Source organism: Caretta caretta, chromosome 4 (assembly GCF_965140235.1).
Source record: "Caretta caretta isolate rCarCar2 chromosome 4, rCarCar1.hap1, whole genome shotgun sequence".
Classification (NCBI taxonomy): domain Eukaryota; kingdom Metazoa; phylum Chordata; order Testudines; family Cheloniidae; genus Caretta; species Caretta caretta.
The window spans coordinates 101,177,458-101,200,582 of record NC_134209.1 but is presented as its reverse complement, the minus strand read 5'-3'; the positions used below and the strand labels follow the sequence as shown (position 1 = coordinate 101,200,582).

Here is a 23,125-nt window from a genome sequence, read left to right as displayed (position 1 = left end):
TCACACCCCCGAGCGAGAAAGTTGCAGGGCTGTAAAGTGCCAGTGTAGACAAGCCCCTAGAGTCTGAGGAGGCCACATTCTTAAAGCGAGGCTCAAAAGACCAATTAGCACCTTGGAAAACGGTTGGTGAAGATCCAACAAATGGTTTATTTTTGCTAACCCAGTCATCAGAGCAGTAAAGGTAAAGTTCACCTAGCTGAGCACATGTATCCCCCCTCCCATGCCCAGAAGAACAGACTGAAGAAATATACAGCTGTACATTGCTTCAGAAGCTGGACCCAGCAGCACCTAGCTAGTCTGGGGTGGGAGTGGGGAGAGGGTAATGGGCACAGAGGACCCCTATGAAATAAAGGTTATAGGATGAAGTGTAGGAGATCGAGAAATTTTCTGCAAAATCTCGGGGGCGGGGGGAGGCAGGAGCCAAAAGTTGTCAGCCCAGAAGGAACAAAACACACTTGATAGCCTCTCCCAGAAAATCATGTTCCAATATGAGCTGGGGATGTGGTGGAAAAGGGAAATAACCTAACATACTGGTTCCCTACCCTAGGACTTTCAGAGCACTATGCTGAGCAAGACTGGTATAACTCTGTAAGATAAAAACAGTTAATGAGCTTTTATTTTTATTTTTTTAAACGATTAGATAGATATTTTATGTTCTGTTTTCACACTGTAACGGAAGCTGTCGTAACACAGCAATTCACAGACACACAACTACATCTAAAAATTGAAATTTCAAGTTAGGTGCACTGTATACACAAAAATAAAATATTAGTTCTGAATTAAACACAGGCAAAGCAAAGTTATTTCTTTTAAATATCATTGTTATTTTTATGTGTTATCACAGAGTAGGATGGCCTTTAAAGAAAGGTGATCTTAGCCCCACCTGTGCCTAATTAGCTCCCTCTGCCAGTGAGGTGTTTGAATCCAGGGATATGGTGATAGGCTGCAAGTCACCTGGTCCTCCGGTAGAAGGCCAGCAAGCAGCTCAGTTAGGGAGAGACCTACAGGAGCAGGAAAGTTCCTGTAGGAGACAGAATCTGGAAGCAGGCTCTCCACCCCAGCTAGCTGGAACACCTGGCTAGATATACTCACTATGCGGGACAGAAGTCTTGTGAAATAGAGGCTTTAGGAAGGGCAGGCCACAGGACCCGGCTTATCTGTTCTGATTTATTTTGGAATGTTTTAGGTTTAAAAAATAAACTTAACCTGAAGAACTGAAATCCTGCCTCTATCAGGAGCTTATCTCACCCACTGCTGTACATGTGTATGTATGGATTATTATTTCAGAATTTATTTCAATAGCACTAAAACCATAATCTTCCTTTTTTCTGGGCATAAGGTTATTGTTCTCTTCTCCTGTACCACACAAAAAAGTCTGTAATTTAAAAAAAGAAAAGAAAAAAAGCAGTTTTACTTTGGTTGTGCCAAGCAGCCAGGTGCTACAATATTGCAAGTTTCATCTTTAGTCTGCAGTGCAGTGAGTTCCACCATATTAACCATCACATCGTTTGTGTGGCCAGGAAGACGGGGAAGCACAGAGAATATCTTCTCTGCTAGACTGTCACCATGATGACCAACTGCCCCTGGGAAAAGATAAGGAAATAAGGAATCAGATACAAACATGGAAAAAAACCAGAGTATTGAGAACAAAAACCCATTACTGGGGAGAGGAGATTGTTAGTCTTGTTTTAAAAGATAGCACACACATTTTTAAAGTTACTTTGCTATAAGAATCTGGGGGTATATCCAATGTTAAATTAGAAAGAACAATACTTTTTTGAAGAACTTATTTTAAAAAGTAGGATTTAAATGGACTTTTATGATTTTAGAGATGCTTGAGATTTTTTTCAAACAAGAATCTAAATTCCTTATCTAAGGAGAAAAGTGGACAAGAAGACTTCCAGTGGCTATTTAAGAAACAAAAACAAACAAAAAACCCCAAAACACTCACCACACTTTTCTTACCTAAATGAACAGTGATAAACTAAAACTTCTCCTCTTATACAGGCCACATGCCTCCTCCAGGAGTGTGGCTTTGCATAACTCCTAATGTGGACCTGTCTCTTTCTGGCATAATGTGGCTCTGAATGTCTTTTCTTGGGTTGTTTCTGACCAGTTATATTAGCTTGCATTTATCCAGAAATAATCTCATTTTATTATTCCCTGGCCAGGTTCCTAATTTTCTTTTTTCCCCTCCCTTTAGATTATTTGTGTTCTTTCTGGTATTAGTAGCATCTCTCAATTTAGTACCATCTACATATTAGTACATATTTGGAGGGAAAATGTACAATTTCATATAGAAAGGGCAAGGACCCTATCTCCTTGGACATGTGATACAAACTATGATTTGTAACTCAATATTGTAATCATCCCCTTATTCTGACAGATGGCTTCTCTTTGAATGGCAACTACCTCACAGTTAAATTATTACAGTTAGTAGTAGTTTTAGACTTCTACTGTAAGGATTGACAGCAGCTGAAAATATTTCAGACAGGATCAAACACAGTACTGTCTGACAAGATGTGGGCTGTGTTCAGATATAGTTTGTGAGGAATCTGGCACTTATTAATTAAGCAAGCTGCTATATTTAGAGCTTTATGGAGGCATTCGCGAATTCTTCAGCAGTTAGTTACAAAGTGCTATAGCAGTTTCAGAGAGGTCATCAAAATATGATGGAATAATTTGAATGTTCTTTTGATGCTTAAAAGAAAGCAGCACCCAGATAGTTTAGCTCAGGGATTTGACAATTCCCATGCTTGGAAGCAAACTTAAGTAATAGCTCAAACCTTTCCCATCATCCAACATACTGTATCTTTGATCTACACTGCTAGCTCACAATGCCATATAAACAAATAAGGAGAGTTGCTGGCTTTTTATATAAAAGAGACTACAGCTGTTAAGAACATTATTTTGAAACAAAATGCATAGTTCATCTTGCATAGGTACTCATAGATTTTAAGGACAGAAGGGATCATTAAATCAGCTATTCTGACCGACTGTACACCACAAGCCATTAAATTTCACCCCGGTACCTTTGCATTGAGCCCCAATAATTTGTGTTTGTTATGGAAAGACTTTGCTGGACAAATATGTGTTTTTAAAAGGTGATGATTTGTTGCATAAGGAAGATGGTAACCATTCCCAGTGTAGGGCAAGCCATGAAAAAATGGAGCAAACTTACCTTGCAGAAAAGTGGCATCATTATGGCGGGAATCTCATGTCAGACTATACATTAGCTTTCTTTTCTGCTTATAACCAGACCCTATTTTCTTGGTTCTACCTCCTCTCTCTTTGAGTAATGCTACATTTACTAAAAATACCAGTGACTAAAAAGTCATGGACAGGTCACAGGCAGTAAACAAACATTCACTCCTTGTGACCTGTCCATGACTTTTACTATACAGGCAGTCCTCGACTTTCCAAGGTTCGACTTAAGACGAACAGCACTTATGACATTTCTGAATTGACACCCTGATTCAACTTACGACCATTGGTGTTGACTTTACAACACTTGGTCCTGCAATGGAGTGTCTTGCAGTTCCAAGTGACAACGTTTCGACTTATGACAAAATGTTCAGGAACCAATTGTGTCGTAAGTCTGAGGGCTGCCTGTATACTCCTGACTACAAGTTGGGGGAGGGCTACCTCCGGAGGGGGGACCCGGGGGCACCACGGGTGCTGGATGGCCTGGGCCACCCCCTCCCCACACCCACCCACACACACACAAGTACTCGGGGGTGGGGGGCATGGGTACTTGGGGGGACGCTGCTTCAGGGGGTACCATGAGTATTCGGAGATGGGGGAGTCGCAGCCCTGGGGTGCGCCATGGGTGCTGAGAGGGGAGAGGCCGGGGTGCTTGAGGGGGAGGGGGAGGTTGGTGGGGCTGGGGCAGGTTCTCTACCCGGCTCCTGGAAAGTGGCAACCTCCAGCTCCTAGCTCCATGTGCTGCCTCTGCTCCACCCCAAGCCCCAGTTCAGCAGCACCCATTGGCTGGGAACCATGGCCAATGGGAGCTTCGGGGGTGGTGTCTGCAGGCGGAAGCAGCACGTGGAGCTAGGAGCTGAAGGAGAAGAGTTCCTGTTGCCCTTCCGGGGAGCCCTCGCACAGGTAAGCACCACCCCACACTCCAATCCCCAGCCCTGAGCCCCCCAATGCCCAAACTCCTGCTGCTGGAGGGCGAGGGGTCCTGAGACTGCCCCAACAACAGCTGGTGCGACTCGCCCATGGGCTGCCCAAGCTGCTCAGGTAGCTTCTGGGCCAACTGCATGGGCCACTGCAGAAGTCACAGAATCAGTGACTTCTGTGACCTCCATGACAAACATGGAGCCTCAGGCATGAGCAGTGTATTCTCAATTCAAACATACAAGTGAGGAGCAGGCCTCAAATGTATTACAGAAGAGACCAGGATGCAAGCTCAAAATAAAATCGTAACTAATTTGGAACAAAAAATCATTCATAACCACATAATATTAATAAATATGTTTTTCCTGTCTTAACTGCTAGTAGACAAGGGGAAGAGTTGTGAAGGGGTGGAAGGAGAAGAAACTCTGAAAGCCACTTTAGGTTGCCATCACTGCATGTTACTTGGCTTTGAGACTCTCCTCTTGATTCTAACCACCATGCCCCTCTCACCCTCTCCAATCCCCATCAGCATAATTAGTAGGGCAACTATCCTTCAGACAACTGTGATATCATCTTCCTCAGCTTGTTCAAAGTTGACTATGAGTAAATAGGATTTTGGATGATACTTTGGGCAAGATACCTGACCTTGCTTGTTACCAAGACCTGGTTTAATGCACCACCAATCCTCTGCTAATCAGTTAGTCCCCACAGACGAGTTAAGACAGCTCACACCAGAAAATATTCAACAATCCAAAATAGCGGTCCTGTCCTTCTCTCACATCAGATGCAAGAGATGCCCCACACCTGAAGAATTCTTTTGAGTGGCCTTTGGTTCATTTTGATTAATGCAAGATCAGTGGTCAGTAAATTACAACAGCACGACTTGATTCAAGGCTTCAACTTTGCACAGATTTCTGAGATCTGATCATCAGATTTGTTTTGGGTGCTGGGATAGTTTAATCCAACCTGCTTGTGTTCAGTGGCTGATCTTAAGTTCTTGCTACTGTGAGAATTCTTATTTTGCAGATTTTGTTCAGATAGAGGCAGACATGTCTGCTTCTGTGGAGATAAGGAAATGTATTTAGGGGACAAATGCCAATTCTTCTGCTTTTGTGTCAGCCACTGCTGCTATCTGAAGTACTGGAGGTGGTAGGAGAACTTTGTTCGACAACTTCTGACCGTGACCTATGCTGTACCTGGCTCGTGGAAAAACAGTGAAGAATCATCATTGGCGGAGTTTGTTTCTGGAGCAGCAGCCACATATGTACTTTATAAAAAATATAAAAAAAAAAAGAAGAGCAGCCCTAATCTCTCTCTCTCTCTCTCTCAAGAAAGCATTGACAATCACTTGACTTTGACAATATCTTTCTTTTTTTTTTAAGCTTACTGAAAAGGTGGTGACAAAACAACTCTTGGTACCTTGTTGCCTCAAATCTCCTTGATGCTTGGTAGGCAGGGTGCTAAACTGGCACAGACATAGCTGTTTGCATTCGTAGTTGATTTTCTCCTGCCAATGGATGCACATCAAGTACCATGCCAATATTGTTAAATATGTATACTGCCTTTGATTATTAGATGTTGCTGAGTTGCAATGGGAACCATGGTTAGAGTGTATGGGGCTGCTCTTGCATAACTTTGTTCTTTTCTCTTCTTAGCCAGTTTCAAAATGTGGTAATAAGCAATTGCTCCTTTTTTCTATGAGTGTGCTCTCATGCAGTTCTTTGAGACATTAAAAATATAGATGAAGTATCTGGATACCTGCTGTCTTTTTAGTTATCCATCAGAGCTTCAACAATTCAACAGCAAGTAGGAAACTTTCCCTAGAAAGTACAGGACTTCTACAGAAATTGATAGTTTCATCTAAACTTTTATTAAAGAATATTAAGTTTAGCACATGGTTAAGCATATGGCCTACTCAATGTGAACCAGTGAACTGCTTGCAGATTTCCCAAACATCAGCATGACATTAATATCACTCAGGTCAGTTTCACATTTGCTGTTCAGCACAACTGTGAACAGAGCTATGAAACTGACCATAGTCAAGCAAGGATACACTTAGAAGGACACAGAATTGTACTGAAAATATTATATCATAATGTATATCTATGGTGTACCCTCACCTTGGATACTGAATTAAGTTTTGATACAACAGAAATAAGATATATAGAGAAGACTAAGGAAAGTTATTGCTAGCATAGAAAGAGCTCCATAAATGGAGAGCTTTGAAAGATCAGTGTTATGTAGTTTAGCATGAATAAAAGGGTAGACTTCAGAAGTTTACAACATAATAAATAGCATATAGAAGGTAAATTATGTGCTTCTATGTACGCTTCAGAATACAAGAGTAAGAGGACAATTAAATTAATAGGTAAATGTCAAACATAAAAGAAAATCCTTTTTAAAGATCCCATAAAATTAATCTGTGAAACTCATACTGCGCCAAAGATCTTAGCAGGACTAAAAAAATTAAACATTTATAGTTATGATACTTAGGATATAAGGGTCAGATTTTCAAAAGTGCCTGAATGATTTAGGAACACGAGTCCCATTGAAGTCAAATAAGGACTTGTTCTCCTAAGCTCATAAGCCAAGCACAAACTGCCTGGAAATAGGAAGAAACATCGCCTCAGAGACATGTTATCATAAAAATATCCGTTAAGGGAGTGGGTTGTATATACCTTCCACCAAAGCCACTCGTACTGGCAGCTACTGTCACAGACATGATTCTGAATGTTTATCAAATTCAATATGGCAGCTTATCCTCTGCTGCTTCTTGGGAAAGTTCTGGGATCCACTGAAGCTATTTATGGGGAAGGAAAATTCTCACCAGCAGCCAGGCTGCTGTGAGGTGGATAGGTCTTACTCTTTCCCTAGCTTTCTTCCCCCCGACCCTCATTTTCCTTTCCGTCTCCCAAGGGGTGAGGGCTAGTGTATCACTGTCCGTCTCCAGAACAATACCAAAACCTTGAGATAAAATGGAGTGGGGGAGACAAAGAGAAACATCCTTCCCTTTCCATCACTGGTGGGAAGCATTCAAACTTATCAGACACACAACCTGCAGATCCTGATACAAAAGATGGAAGTTTGGCATTCTCATGGGTCATTATCCCTAGAGCTTGCTGGTGACTCCCCTACTCAAGTCTTTCATTTCTGCCTATCAATATCATTTTTTCCAACATCTCACTAGAAAATGTCTTGTAAATTTTTCAAGCACTGGGCATTTTATTCTTGTTCTGTTCTTTCCTATACAGGTTCTTATACTGCCCTCATCACTGTAATATTTAAGCACCTTCCAGGAGTGCATTAAGTGACATGCCTAACATACAGCATGTATGGTTCATTATTTCGTCCTCTCCCCAAGCTGAGAGTTGTGTTTTGTTTTGCTACTGTATTTGCTAAAATAGCTTCTATCAGGACAACTGACATATAAAACCTGAAAACTAAAAGTTAAATAAGATACAACTCAGGTTCATCGCTCATTATAAAAAAAACTGTTTTCCCTTATGTTGGCATTTGAAAGTACTTTACAAACCCTGATAAAATAAACTTCACCGCACATTTCTCTCTCCCTTCTGCACTCCTCTCCCAGGATTGGGAACCGTGAGCCACACAGATGTACGCAGACTCTCTCTAGGTCACAGGGTCAGTGGCAGAACCTAGAACTTATGAATCAGTCTCCTGCTTTAAACACGAGCCCATGCCTTTGTAGTCACATCTCTTATTTCCACCACTCTCAATGGGCCACTATAGCCACATTTGTATGTGAGCACCTATCTGCACAGGCACTTCGAAATCCAGTGATCACCATAATAATGTAAATGAAGCGTGGCTCACAATTGTGATATTGATATTAAGCTTCTTACCTGTCAGATCCAGTGTCCTGTCTATGAAGATGACAGAGGCTCGGTTTTGTGCGGTCTTCCTCCTGTTTTTGGCCTGTGAGTAGTTCGCCAAATCCCCTGCAATAATCTTGCTCAGGGTCCCAATTGCAAAGCACTCCTCTCTCACATTTAGGCACTCAAACAAGGAGTTCAAGCCAGACACCAGGGTTCTGATCTGAAGCTGCAGCTCAGGAGGCAGAGAGGAGAAGTCCAGGTCGTTCAAGCTGCCAAACTTTTTCTTCTCAGGCCTGGAGGAGTTGATGCGAGCCAGGTCCTGGGGCGTCATGGGGAAGAGCGAGGCAAAGGCCGGGGTCACGAAGAGATGAGGCGAGATGGGCGCCAGGAGCAGGGGGGCATGCCGCACCTCGGCGGTGTAGTTCATGTTGCCCATCCACTGGCAGAGCTTCTCCTCGAACTGCTCGAAGACCGCCTGGCTGCCCCCCTCCGGCTCGGCGCCGCCGGGCGCCCCATGGGCCAGCAGGTGCACGGCGTGGCTGACGGCCGTGAACACCACGCAGTACTGGAAGCGGCTGAGGCTGACGATGTCGCGAATGATGTCCACCGCCCTGCCCTTCAGCAGGCTGCTCACCACGAACACCGCCTTGGGCTGCTCCGCCGCGCCCGCCTCGAAGCTGGAGAACTCCTTGACGGTGAGGGCGCCGGCGTCCAGCAGCCTGCCCGCGCCGCCGCCCGCCCAGTGCAGGCCCTCCGCGCACGCCGCGTCCACGAACACCACGGCCCGCTTGGCCTTGGCCAACACCTGCTCCCAGGCCTGGCGGCAGGCGGCGAGCGCGGCGGCGGCGGGGCAGCCGGACATGCTGGGGCGAGGGGCGCGCGCACGCGCGGCGGAGGGCAGCCCAGTCCCCGCGGAGCGAGCCAGGCCCAGGAAGAGCCGCGGCGGGACAGGTGCTGTCGGGGCGGCTGTGACAGGCACAACACAGCCCACGTGCCCGGGGAGGAGCGGCTTGCCGCAGGAATGTGACGCACCAAACCGGCGAAGGGCGCTGATTGGCTGCTTGAAGGCGGGAGGGGTGGGGCGATGCGATGTGCTGCGCCGGTTCCGGCGTCGTGGTCCTGTCTCGAGCTCGTCTGGGTGGCGGTGGCCGCGGCTGGGGCCGCGAGCGGCGCTCGGGAGGAAGCAGAGGCGGGTGTGTGCTGTGGGGCGGAGCCCTTGCGGTGACTTTGCTTCAAGCCCTGAGCCGCTTAAGGGGGCCCTATATGGCTTTTTATTGTGTGCTGTGTGTGTGGAGCCCCCCCCCCCATATTAATGTTTATGGGCCCCAATGGGATAGCAAAAAGAACAGGAGGACTTGTGGCACCCTGGAGACTGACACATTTATTAGAGCGTAAGCTTTCGTGAGCTACAGCCCACTTCATCGGATACGTAGCATGGAACATATAGTAAGAAGATATACTGCCTTTGCCCATGTTTTCAGTCCTCTGTAGGGTTCACATTTGGAAGCGTTTCTGTGCAACAGAAAGAGAGTTTTTTTAAAAAAAAACATGGCATGCACGTGTAATCACAGGACTCCAAGAGCTGCTGCTTTGTGACTTGGACTTCCTTAACCCTGCCAACATAACCCTGTAGCTTAGCCACAGTCAACAGCTTGGGGGTATGTCTACACTGGAGCTGGAAGGTGCAATTTGCAGCTCCCTAGACGTATTGGCACTAGCTGTAATTGAGTTAATGTGCTAAACAGAGGTGTAGCCTCAGCAGTGCTGACTGAGTACTTGGGGTGGCTAGCGACTCAGAGCTCCACTTCTCTTTTTAGTGCACTAGCTTAATAAGAGCTAGCACGGGTATGTCTACTCAAGCTGGAAATTACACCTTCCAGCTCCAGTGCAGGCATACCCTAAATAGTGTGAGACTTGTGATAAAAGGCAGAATAAGATATAATGATGTGCAGGGGCTTCAGCTAGATGGTCAAGCTAGTTCATTGTGGTCTAAGCATCTGAGTCCCCCGTTCATCCCCTTCTGTCATGGGCACAGTGTGACCTTGTTGCCAAGAAGGCTAATGGCATATTGGGCTGCATTAGTAGGAGTATTGCCAGCAGATCGAGGGGAAATAATTATTCCCCTCTATTTGGCACTCGTGAGGCCACACTTGGAGTATTGCATCCAGTTTTGGGGCCCCACTACAGAAGGGATGTGGACAAATTGGAGAGAGTCCAGTGAAGAGCAACAAAAATGGTTAGGGGGCTGGGGCACATGACTTACGAGGAGAGGCTGAGGGAACTGGGTTTATTTAGTCTGCAGAAGAGAAGAGTGAGGGGAGATTTGATAGCTGTTTTCAACTACCTGAAGGGGGGTTCCAAAGAGGATGGAGCTAGGCTGTTCTCAGTGGTAGCAGATGACAGAACAAGAAAAAATGGTCTCAAGTTGCAGTGGGGAAGGTCTAGGTTGGACATTAGGAAAAACGATTTCACTAGGAGGGTGGTGAAGCACTGGATTTGGTTACCTAGGGAGATGGTGGAATCTCCATCCTTCAAGGATTTTAAAGCCCTGACTTGACAAAGCCCTGGCTGGGATGATTTAGTTGGACTAGATGACCTCCTGAGATCTCTTTCAACCCTAATCTTCTATGATTCTATGGGGAGAATAGGATTACATACATTTCCCTCTACATGCTCATAATACTTGCAGCTGTCTTCCATCAAGTTTGGTGGAACACGTTTGGTTACTGTGTGTGTTGTGTTTTGAAATTTAGTTTTGATAGTTGATTGTCCTGCGGTTAGGTGAGTTAGCAGGGCTCTTTGAAGGGCTCTATCAGGGAACTCTGAAGTCTGAGCAGTGCAGTTTTTGTTTAAATAGGCCAGTGATTAGAGAAGAATGAGTGAGAGAGTTTGTCACCCATTCCAACTGTGTGTGGGGCCCAGACTTTAAAAAGCACGCAGATGCCCAGTCGCTGGTAAGATGAAAGCAGCTGAAAGACTCAGCCTTGGTCTACACCTAAAACTTAGGTTGACATAGCTGTGTCACTCATGGGGATAAAAAATTCACAACCCTGAGAGATGTGATTAAGTCAACCTAAGCCGCAGCGTAGACACTGCTAAGTCAATGGAAGAATTCTTCCATTGACCTAGTTACTGCCTCTCGAGGGGGGGACTTACTGCATCAACAGAAGGGATTTTTCTGTCCACACAGATAATCCATCTTTCCAAGAGGTGGTAGCTAGGTCTATGGAAGAATTGTGTCAACTGGGCTGCATCTACACCAGGGATTAGGGTGACCTAACTACAGTGCTCAGGACATGAAATTTTTGACAGCTCTGAGCAACCAATGTAGCCATTCAATATAATTTTTAAGTATAGATCAGGCCTTAGGACAGTGGTCCCCAAAGTTTTCATGACACGCCCCTGTTTATCCCTGTCCACATCCTCCCCCCAAGCTGGGGCCAGGAGTGGGGTCGCAGCACTGGGATGAAGGGGAGAGGGACATGGGCAGGGGTAAGGGGGCTGAGACTGAGGCCACAGCTGGAGGTAGGGCCAGGAACAGAGCCCCAGCCAAGGCCAGGAGCCGGGGCCCTTGTCCCGGAGGTGGGGCCCCAGGTCTAAGGCTGGGAGCAGAGCCCTGGGTGTGGGGCTGGCAGCCAGGGCTGGGAACAGACCCCTGGGGCCAGCAGCTGGGACCGGGAGCAGAGCCCTGGGGCCAGCAGCCAGGTCCAGGGCCAGGAGTGGAGCTGTGTGGTGCTTCCTCCATGCCCCTCTAGAGGGGTGCACCCCACAGTTTGGGGACCTCTGTCTTAGGGAGTTAGCCAATGGAGTTCACCAGTGGAGGAAGGCAGAGACAGGATTTTGAATTTCCTTAATTTGAGGTACCCTACAAGGAAGACCTGACAATGGGAGGGAAATGACATGACAACATCACTGCTAACTATACCTGTGCGCCACCCCCCTCTGCTCCCATCAACCAGGCATCCTGACCTTGGAGGCTTCCACCCTGGTCTTGACTTGCTGGGAATGTGGCCTTCATGTCTCTGTCAATGAAAATCAGGCAGGGGGAACCACCTTCTGTGAGAGGTGTTTGTTGGTGGAGTCCCTCAGGAAGCTGGTAACAGAGCAACAGGAGGATGAAAACTTCCCTTTGTCTGTTGTTGTTGTTCAGGGAAGAGGAGAACAGGGCAGCAGTTATGCTCTGAGAAGCTGAAGGCCAGGTATGAAAATCATCAGAATCATACCTAGAAATTGCTTATTTGGAAACCCAGATATGTAAGTAGATCAGAAAATGTGTAGGAAGATGCGATTAGGTTTATTTTGTTTCTTTCTTATGGCTTGTAGACTCCTCTGTGCTAACCCAAATGCTTTTGTTTTGCTTGTAACCTTTAAGCTGGACCTCAAGAAGCTTATTCTTGATATTTAATTTTTGTAAGTGGGTTTTTAAAATCTAGCAAAAGTCTAAGTTCCAGATGTATTTTCTTTCTTTTTGTTTTTAATAAAATTTACCTTTTTTAAGAACAGGATTGGATTTTTGGTGTCCTAAGAGGTTTGTGCATATGTTGTTTAATTAGCTGTTGGCAACAGATGATTTCATTTGTTTTCTTTCTCAGCTCTTCCCTGGAAGGTGGGTGAAAGGGCTTGAGGGTACCCCACAGGAAGGAATTCCCAAGTGCTCCTTCCTGGGTTCTCAAAATGCGGGGAGGTTTGCACTTGGGTGGTGGCAGCATCTGCCCATCCAAGGTCAGAGAGAAGCTGTGTCCTTGGGAGTTTAATACCAGCCTGGAGTGGCCAGTATTAATTTTTAGAATCCTTGCGAGCCCCCACCTTCTGCACTCAAAGTCCCAGAGTGGGGAATCATCCCTGACAGAGCCCCTTGAGTTGAATAGGGCCTCTACATGAATCTTGTCTCTTACCAAAAGTTGAATCAATAGAGGTATTCGGAGTTGCATAGGAAACTGATTTGGGGGTCCTGCTGTGCCAACTGTGGCCCGTCGGTGCTGGGAACTACTGGAGTGGGGAAGACCAGCTCTGCCCTTGGGGTTGAGGAGCTGGCATTTCCTGGCCCTAGTTCCGTCTGAGTCTTTGCTGAACACATCAAGGCAAGATGGCCAAGTTACCCACAATACAAGCACAAACCTAACACCAGATGTCAATGTTTCTTTGAGTCACAGAATCAAACTAGTTGGCTTGCAAGAGCTCAAATGCCAGGGAAGACCCGTACGGATGGGGTATTGCGGACAGGATGGCTCGCAACCGCCTGAGAATCAAGGTATGCTTGCAGTGCTGCTCCTTGAGGGGTTATTTGATTTTGATGTACAAGTTGATCAGCTTGTTCAAACTGGGCAGAGGCTCCACCCATGTGAGCTCATCCTTTATAATCTTGTTAACCCCAGGCAGAACTAGTGGTGCTCTGCCATCTCACTCCACCCAGTGTCAGAAGCCAAACAATGAAATTCAGTGGTATATTTGGTGAAGGGCCCTGCCATAAGGCTTGAAGGATTGTCTTGGTCACCTGTGCATTGTTGGGGTCATCAAAGATAATGCATATGGCTTGAATGAATTTGTCTAATTGTTACAAGAGCGGGCTGGACTGTTCCAGGACAAAGCTTAAGATGAGCCCCACATTGGCTTGTTCTGGGGGGAATGATCTAAGGCATAGTAAGGACAGGAGCCAACATTGGTTCAAGAACCCCTGAAACTTGTCCTGATCGCCATCAAATTAATCAAGCAGTGGAATCTTCAGCTCTGGGAGGGGTGGGGGCAGAGTTCAGATAAGCCAGCAGAACAACCTGCACCTGCAGAGCTACATTCTGTGATTGCAGAATGGTTAATTGCACCCGCAGATTCTGGACAGTGTCCACCAGTCCTGATGGGACCTTGCTCTGAAGACCCTTGTCCTTAATTTTTTGAGGCTGCTCAATCTGTCAGGCAACTGGGATGAGGGCGATCTAGCCTAGTGGTCAGAGCAGGCATCAGGCCTAGGGGTTGGAACAGGCACTGGGAAGCATGGATTAGAATCAGAACCAGAGTCAGTAGTTGGAAGCTGAAGTCAAGGGTCAAACCAGAGGAACTAGAGCAAGCAGGTTGTAGGCAAGGAGGGTGTCACAGTCTGGGATGCAATCCAGACCAGTGAGGAGTTGTGTCACCATTAGCTCCATAATCATGAGTGCCTCACAATGCTTTGCTGTTGCAGCTGCCAATCTTTGCCACTGACAACCAGCCTATGAGCATGCAGGTCACACCCTGATTGTCTGTGTACTAGACAGCCCTGGTTCAGCAGATCTGACCCCTGTGATCTGTGTACAGCCCCACAACACTACTCTGGCTTCTACCAGCCTTAGTTACTACTAGCAGGATGACCCCAACACACTCCCAGTCCCAGATTTTCCCCAAACTACATGCTCTGCACTGTCCAGCCCTGTCCTGGTCAGTTGAGAGAAATAATATGATTTATTTGCTCCTTTAAAGACACAAAAACACATCACAGCACATTAACTTAACTGGGAGTGAATACACCCTTTCTTTTAAACACAGAACTGAGTTGATTTACAGTAAAATAAAACACATTTATTAACAATAGGACATAGGTTAAGTGATGGTAAGTAACAGGAATAAAGTTAGAAAGGGTTACAAGCAAACAAAAGTGAAAACATGCATTTAAAAGTCTAAAACTTAATCTAGCAAGACACAGGCTTTGTTCAAGGTAGTTCTTCTTACCAGTCATTCTTTTTCCTAGCCATGGCTGACTTTCCCTCATGGAGAACCTTCCGCAAAAGTACAAGGTGCAGGCTTCCCTTGTCTTCTTAGGTGAAAGATTTTTACCTAAGCAGGTTTCTCACCTATATTCAGTTCCAGAGACTTCAACCTCCCTTTGGTTGAAGGACCCATCTTTCTCAGCTTGCAAGAGCTCTGGCCTCTTGTTTGTTTAGTGCAGTGGTTAGCAACTTGTGGCTCCGGAGCCGCATGTGGTTCTTTGCCTGCAAGGGGGCAACCAGCCGTTTTTTGAGGGGGTGTGAGGTGCAGGCTCTGTCCGGGAGGTGCTTACCACAGACGGCTCCCAGCCAGTGGCACAGCAGGGCTCCAGCAGGCTGCCTGCCTGCCATGGACCCACGCCACTCCCAGAAGCAGCTGGCTGCTGGCACGTCTCTGTGTGCCGCTTGGGAGTAGGGGGGCAGCAGGTCGCCGTGTGCTGCCTGCCCTGCAACACCGCCCTCTCAGCTCCCATTGGCTGTGAGGATGGTGCTGGGGGTGGGGGTAGTGTGTGGAGCCGCGCCCCCCCCCCCACCAGGGGCGCACAGAAATGTGCCAGCAGCCAACCGCTTCCGGGAGTGGCGTGGGGCCAGGGCAGGCAGGCAGTCTTCCTGAGCCCTGTTGCCCTGCTGGCTAGGAGCCTCCTGTGGTAAGCACCTTCCAGCCAGAGCCTGCACCTTGCACCCCCTCCCGCACCCCAACCCCCTGCCCCAGGTCAGAACCCCCTCCTGCACCCAAACTCCCTCCCAGACCCCGCACCCTCTCCTGCACCCCAATCCCCTGCCCCAGCCCAGAGCCGCCTCATGTTTATATTCAAATTCAATTGGCTTATTACCAAGGCAACTGTTGTCTACCAATAAAACTCTTGGAATTTCTTGTGAAAAGGAAGCGGATGTGCTCTGTCTTTATTAGTATGTTCCAATGTCCAACAGTTTGAAAAAGTCTAAAGTCAGAAATAAAATAGATCAAATAAATACCTTCAATCAAAAAAATAACAACCGAAAAGAGAAAGACAGAAGATGAACATCGAGAATTTCAAAATGGTTGGAGTGAGTCTTACGCTTTTATATATTCAGCCGGACTCCCGTTGTGCCTCATTTGCAACGAGAAACTATCCAACAATAAGAAATCAAACCTAGAAAGACATTTTGAAAAGAAACATTGGAGATTTGCTGAAACCTATCCAGCCGGCGATGCGAGGAAAAAAGCAGTAGAGGAGCTCCAACGCAAAGCAGAGCAAACAAGATGTACGTTTGCTAAATTGATGAAGGTGCCAAGTGGAACTGCTACTGCTGGTTTCGTGGCAGCTCAAGAAATCGTCAAATGAGGGAAGCCATCCACAGATGGAGAATATGTGAAAGAATGTTTCATTAAAACATCTAAGTACCTCTTCGGCGATTTTAAAACAAAGATGAAATCGTTAAGAAAAGATAAATGCCATTATCTGCAAGACCGTAAAGGAGAGAACTATTACAATGGGCACAGATGTAACCAGCCAGGAGGTTAGTGACATTAGATCAGCACCAGGTTTTTCTATTGCCTGCGATGAGACATGTGATGTGGATGACATCACTCAGGTTGCCTTACTCGGCAGATACATTAATGATCAAGGTCTTCAAGAAGAGTTGATCACGTTATTGCCACTGAAAGCACAAACTCAGGGTGAAGATATTGCATCTGCTGTCACTGCATGTCTGAAACAAAAAGATATTGACATCAACAGAATAATTTCTATTGCTACAGATGGAGCACCAAGCATGAAGGGAGCGCACAAAGGTTTTGTTTCTTTACTTAAAATAAGTATGGAGCATGATGTAATTTCATTTCACTGCGTAATCCACCAGGAGGTGCTGTGTGCACAAACCTTTCCAGAGAAAATCTCAAAAGTAATGGAAATGGTCATGCAGATTGTTAACAAAATAATGGCAAGTGCTCTCAATCATTCGTAGTTTTGCGAGAGTCTTCAAGAAGTTAACAGCCAATATTCTGATCTTCTCATGTATAACAAGGTAAGATGGCTTTCCAGAGGTGCAGTCCTGGTGAGGTTTGCATCATGTCTTGAGGAAATTAGGGTGTTCCTCCGAGAAAAGAGCCTTAAATATGTGGCGCTAACAGATCCTCACTGGCTGCAGAAATTCAGTTTCTTGGTGGATTTAACTTCTCATTTAAATGTGTTGAATCGGAAGCTACAGGGAAAAGGAAATACTGCAATTTCGCTTTTGGAAGAAGTTCTTTCATTTAAACGAAAGCTGTCTTTGTAAAGGACATTGAAACGGGCATGTTAGTGCATTTCCCAACACTGAAGCAATACAAACAAACAAATGACTGTGACATTGACATTAGGTTCCTTGCAGAAACAGTCATCAGAATGCAAGCTGCATTTGTTGTTCGATTTCAAGAGTACAGAAGGGAAAAGGCCACTTTGTAATTTCTGTTGAAACTGCTTGAAGCTGACACTTCTGCATTGAATTTTTCAGCATTTGCGGGAATCGATTGAGCGCAATTTGAACTTGAATTAACGGACTTGCAAGACAAAGATTTATGGAATTCAAAATTGAAAGATCTTGTCACTGAACTTGAAAATCTGGAAAGCCAGAAATCCACCCTGGGGCTACAACACAAATGGTCTGAAATGGACGACCTTAAATGGCAAGACCAGATTATATTCCATGTTTGGAATTGTCCACCGGATAGGTACAGTCAGCTGAAGAAATACACATTTGGGCTTCTCTCAATCTTCGGTTCAACGTACTTCTGTGAACAAGTGTTTTCCAACATGAATTTCATCAAAAACAAACTGAAGAGCCAACTGCAAGATGTTAGTCTTGAGTCCTGCTTGAAAATGAAAATCACAGCATATTCACCGAACATTGAGCAACTCTCTAAAGCTATCCAACAGCAGAAGTCGCATTAAAGGTATTGGTCAGTAGTAATAACTTTATGATTTTCAATTATTATTAGTTGATAAATTCTAACTTTACAAGTAGCTTTGCATGTGATGTGGCTTTCTAAATATTTTGGTCAAAGACAAAAACAAAAAAGTGTCTCTTCTTTGAAAGGTCACCGACCCCTGGTCTAGTGAGAGATGCCAAAGATGGCTTCTTTTCTTGCTGATATCTCCTAAAGTTCAATGAGCTTGTTTCAAGTGGCAGGATGACTTTGTGCTGTTCTTCCCTTTCTGTAGGCTTCCCATCCCCTGCATGATTTCTATGTAAATGGGGCTTCCCTTGCTTGATTCCATCATGCTTAATTTATATAGGAGACCGGTAGAGAGCTGTGACATTCACTCTTGTCTGGGCAGACCGTAGAGCCCTAATATCAATAAGAATCTATAATTCTTTACATAGTGTTAATACATACTTTTTCACAATGATATTAATCACCAGTGTGTCACTAGCTTTCAGAAAGACCTCACTCTATACACTTTTATAATACAGTCGATTCAGTTGCTTACCACTTGAGGTTCAGCCCCCCCCCTGTCTTTATAGACCACTAAAACTTTGAAATGGATTCTTTGAGAAATGAAACCCAGACCAACCTTCTCTCCCTGGCTGGGTGTAGATGCCATGCTGTCTTCTCTTCTTGTTAGCATGAGGTTTGCCTCCACCCCTGATTAACTTGATGGGTCTCTTTACTGCTTATATGTAAAGTGAGGTAAACACACATTCCTTTGTTTAGGATAGATTTGTTTAACAATTCCCCTGACATACCTGGTTTGAACATATCTTAGTTATCATTCCAGCATATATCCATTACTCTTAATACCCACCACGTACATCCATGATGGAAGATTATTAATGATCAATGAGTTATTAGTTTTCAAATGATACCTCACAAGGCCTATTTTGTACAAAGATTATTACAATAGTGTGTAAGGTGTGAATACAGCGGTGCTTAATGTCACAGGGGTCTAAGGGTGGGGGCAGGACAGAGGCAAGGCTGGGTACAAGGCAGGAACAACAGGGACAAGGTAATACAGAAGCAATCACAGTGGTAGGCATGAGCATTGTGTAGCCATTGAGATACGATTGCTACTTGTCCCTCCATCCAATCTGCTGCAGGCCGCCTGTACTGATAAGGCTGCCTGGAAACTAGCTCTGCTGCAGGCCCTGGTTCCTGACATTTACCGTTAAGGTCCCAAGACTGCAAACACAACACATGCAAGTATTCCTATTGGAATGTAAGTAGGTCTAAGGGAGTCACAATGACTTTAAGGTAGCCTAAATTGGTAAACTTAGGCCTTGTCTACACTGGCAAGTTCTTGTGCAGTAAAGCAGCTTTCTGCGCTGTAACTCCCGAGGTGTACACACTGCCAAGCCACTTAGTGCGCAGAAACTGCGCAGTTGTAGCACTCTGAAAAAACCACCCTAACGAGAGGTTTAGAGTTTTCTGTACTGGGGCTACAGTGCTGCAGTGCCAGTGTAGACACCGTGGTGATTACAGCACTGCGACTGGCTTCCAGGAGGTGTCCCACAATGCCTGTTATCACCTCTCTGGTCATCGGTTTGAACTCTACTGCCCTGCCCTCAGGTGACCAAGCGTCATCCCCACCCCAAACATTCCTTTGCAAATTTGACAGTCCCCTTCCTGTTTCCTCAGTGATGCGTGCAGTGGTCTCAGCGCATCTTTCCAGGTGTCCATGCCTGCCCATGCACTAGGCGATCCCCCACTTGGATCAATGCTGAGCTGCTAGACCTCATCAGCATTTGGGGAGAGGAGGCTGTGCAGTCCCAGCTGTGGTCCAGCTGTAGGAATTACAATACCTATGGACAGATTTCATGATGCATGACAGAAAGGGGCCATGACCGGGACACATTGCAGTGTAGGGTAAAAGTGAAGAAGCTGTGGAACGCCTACCAGAAGGCGCAGGAGGCAAACCACTGCTCCAGTGCTGTGCCCACAAGCTGCCGGTTCTACAAAGAGCAGGATGCAATACTCGGTGACGGCCCCTGTGGATACTTCATTGGCTCACGTGCCAGTCGAGAGTGGACTGAACCAGGAGGAGGAAATCTTGGATGAAGAAGGGGAGGGAGACCCAAAAGCAGAGGATGACTCAGAGGCCAGAAATGCATGCAGTCAGGAGCTCTTTTCCTGGAGGAGCCTAGCCAGTCACAGCATTCGGAACTTGGCGAACTGCAAACAGGAGAGGAGGCCCCTGGTAGGTAGATCTCATTCTGTGAATTGCTGAAGCAAGTTGTTGGGGGCAGGAGGGTTACAGAAAGCAGGCTTGTCTCCCACCGTATGCCTAGCCTGAGCAGCAGAACAGGCTGTTGATAGACTCCCTCACTTCACAGGGATCTCCCTCAGAGATCTACAGGAAACTCTTGTGGAGATACTGGGCATTCCGCTGCCACAGGTTCCTCGGCAGAGCTGGTTTGTTTCTTGCCCCATTAATGGTAACATTCCCGCGCCACTTTGCCATCACGGGGGGAGGGGGAAGGGGGCGGGGAGCTGACCATTGCTGAACACAGGCGAGCCACATACTGCTTCTGTAAAATGTTGCATTTAAACTTCACAGAGATGACCTTGGGAGCCCAGCCTCCCTCTTTGTTATCGGCGGCAGAACGGTTGCACAGAATTAGAAAGCGGCCAAGAAGAACTAGGGAGGACTTTCTTCATGAGGTTATGAAGCACTCCTCCGCCAAGAAACAGGAATTGAAGGAGTGGTGGGACATTGAGAAAGGAGAACATGGCACACCAGAAAGAAGCCACGGAGCGGCTCTTAATCATTATGGATCGCCAAGTGGATACACTCCAGGTGATACTAGCTCTTCAAACCGAGCAGCTCCGCACCTGCCCTCCCCTGCAGCCGCTTTCGCAAAACTCTTTCCCATGCACCGCCCACACACCGCCAGCACACGGTTATCAACTCCTGGCTCCACTCTCTACCAGCAGCATTCCACTCCTCCTTCGTCACAGTCCAACACTGTGGACTCCCAGTACCCACTGCACTCAACACCCATCCCTCTGCAGTTTGGCCCTGCTGAAGTACAGCACCCTCTGCATTGTACTCCAAAGGAGAAGGTTGGGCATGATCCCTGGACGTATACAAATATGTAGCTGTCCCGGGACTCCTCCTCCTCCTGAGACCTTTCCTTCCCCCATTTCCCCTCCCTACTGTTGAATTTTTTCATTTAACTCTCTCCTCCGATTGTTGTCTTTTAATAAAAGAATTGTGTTGGTTTGAAAGCAATCTTTATTCTACCAAGTGAAAGTAAAAAGGGCACCGTAAAGCAACATACAATTATGGTAAGTCTCCTTCTTGCATCATGTGCACCAGTCACCTCCTAGCATTGCAAACACTGCAATCCCAAGCATAGCAACAAATATTAGTGGTTTTCAGCTTCAAATTGCTGCCTCAAGACATCCCTGATCCTTATGGCCCCACGCTTCAAATTGCTGCCTCAAGACATCCCTGATCCTTATGGCCCCACGCTGTGCCCCCCTAATAGCCCTGGTCTCTGGCTGTTCAAACTCAGCCTCCAGGCTCAGAGCCTCTGTAGTCCAGCCCTGAGTGAAGTTTTCACTCTTCCCTTCACAAATATTATGGAGTGTACAGCTGCTATAAGTATAGGAATATTGTCATCTGCAAGGTCCAGCTTCCCATAGAGGCATCACCAGCGGGCTTTAAAATGGCCAAATGCACACTCAACAGTCATTCTGCACTTGCTCAGCCTGTTGCTGAACCTCTCCTTGCTGCTGTCAAGTTGCCCTGTGTATGGCTTCATAAGCCACGGCATTAAGTGGTAGGCAGGCTCTCCCAGTATCACAATGGGCATTTTGACTTCCCCTACGGTGATCTTCTGGTCCGGGAAGAAAGTCTCTGCTTGCAACTTCTTGAACAGGCCAGTGTTCCGAAAGATGCATGCGTCATGCACCTTTCCGGACAAGCCTCCATTAATGTCTGTGAAACACCCGCGGTGATCCACAGGTGCCTGGAGAACCACTGAGAAATGTTCCTTGTGATTAATATACTTGGTGACTAGGTGGTCTGGTGCCAGAATTGGAATGTGCATGCCATCTATCGCCCCTCCGCAGTTAGGGAAGCCCATTTGTGCAAAGCCATCCACAATGTCATGCACGTTTCCCAGAGTCACGGTCTTTCGGAGCAGGATGCGATTAATGGCCCTGCACACTTCCATCAACACGACTCCAGCAGTCGACTTTCCCACTCCAAACTGGTTTGCGACCGATCGGTAGCAGTCTGGAGTAGCCAGCTTCCACAGTGCAATCGCCACACGCTTCTCCAGTGACAGGGCAGCTCTCATTCTCGTGTCCTTGCGCTGCAGGGCTGGGGCAAGCTCATCACACAGTCCCATGAATGTGGCTTTCCTCATACGAAAGTTCTGCAGCCATTGCTTGTCACCCAGATGTGCATCGCGATGTAATCCCACCACTCAGTGCGTGTTTCCCAAGCCCAAAACGGCATTCCACTCTGGTCAGCACCTCCTTGAATGCCACAAGCAATCTCGTGTCGTAGCTACTACATGAGGTGAGATCAACATGTGGCGCACTCCTCTTGCCTTTGTAGTTTAAGGAATAACTCCACTGCCACTCATGACATGTTGGTCAGAGCAAGCAGCATACTGGTCAGCAGTTCAGGATCCATTCCTGCTGCCCAAAAGATGCAGAGTGTGCAGCACACAAACCATTGAAAGATGGTGCCAAATGCAGATAGAAGCAGAGGGATTGCTGGGATGTGAAGCAATGCATCATGGGGCATTGGGACAGGACCCAGGATGCCCTACAACACCCCCCTACACCTTTCCACAAGTCTTAGCAGCAAAAGAGAAAGAGGTGCTCTGTGGGATAGCTGCCCAGAGCGCACTGCTACCAATGCTGCTGCAAGTGTGAACATGCTATTGCGCAGGCAGCTGTCAGTGTGAACACACAACAGCAGTTTCCCTTCTGCGCTCTCTGAGTAGCACTGTAACTGCCAGTGCTGCAACTTTGCCAGTGTAGACGTGCCCTCAGATGCTGAAGAGACAGAAAGTGTAAGTAATAGGTGACATATTTTGGCTTGCATATTCTAACACCCTCCTGTTAATTGCTTTTTCTGCTACACTTCTCTCAACCCCTTGACCTTGAATTAAACAATCCTAGACTCTCTTAGACTCAGGACTTGCCTACAAGGAACACAGCTGCATGGTAGGGTGCAAATCTACAGAGCAGTAGCTTGTTGCATAGTAATGTCCCATATGGACACTGGTATAGTGAGTGGAAAGTATGTCAAATGACTAATGATCGACCTTTTAGTGTACTGTACCAGTTTCTGCATTGGATGTTACTGCACAGCAAGCTAATGTGGTGTAGATTTACATCCTTGCTTGCTGTGCAGTAACATCACATGTAGATAATCCCTCAACTGATTAATTCAGAGATGGGGCCAACCCTTGCTCCCAGTATTCAGTGGGAGCAAGATCAGGCCCACGGTA

At 46.4% G+C, this 23,125-nt stretch overlaps 1 protein-coding gene across 3 annotated transcripts in view; it reads right to left on the bottom strand.

Moving 5' to 3' along the window:
- SCFD2 (sec1 family domain containing 2) overlaps window positions 1–9,108 on the bottom strand; it is a 317,624-nt gene extending 308,516 nt beyond the window's left edge. For 2 of the 3 annotated variants that reach the window (XM_048848286.2, XM_048848287.2), the window contains exons 1-2: window positions 7,986–9,108; window positions 1,415–1,583 (exon numbers count right to left, since the gene is read on the bottom strand). In XM_048848286.2, coding sequence (XP_048704243.2) covers window positions 1,415–1,583; window positions 7,986–8,820 — 1,004 coding nt within the window. In that variant the 5' untranslated portion in view covers window positions 8,821–9,108. The remainder of the gene's footprint in view (window positions 1–1,414; window positions 1,584–7,985) is intronic. The other variant, XM_048848285.2, reaches the window with a different exon arrangement.
- Window positions 9,109–23,125: the final 14,017 nt, after the last annotated feature.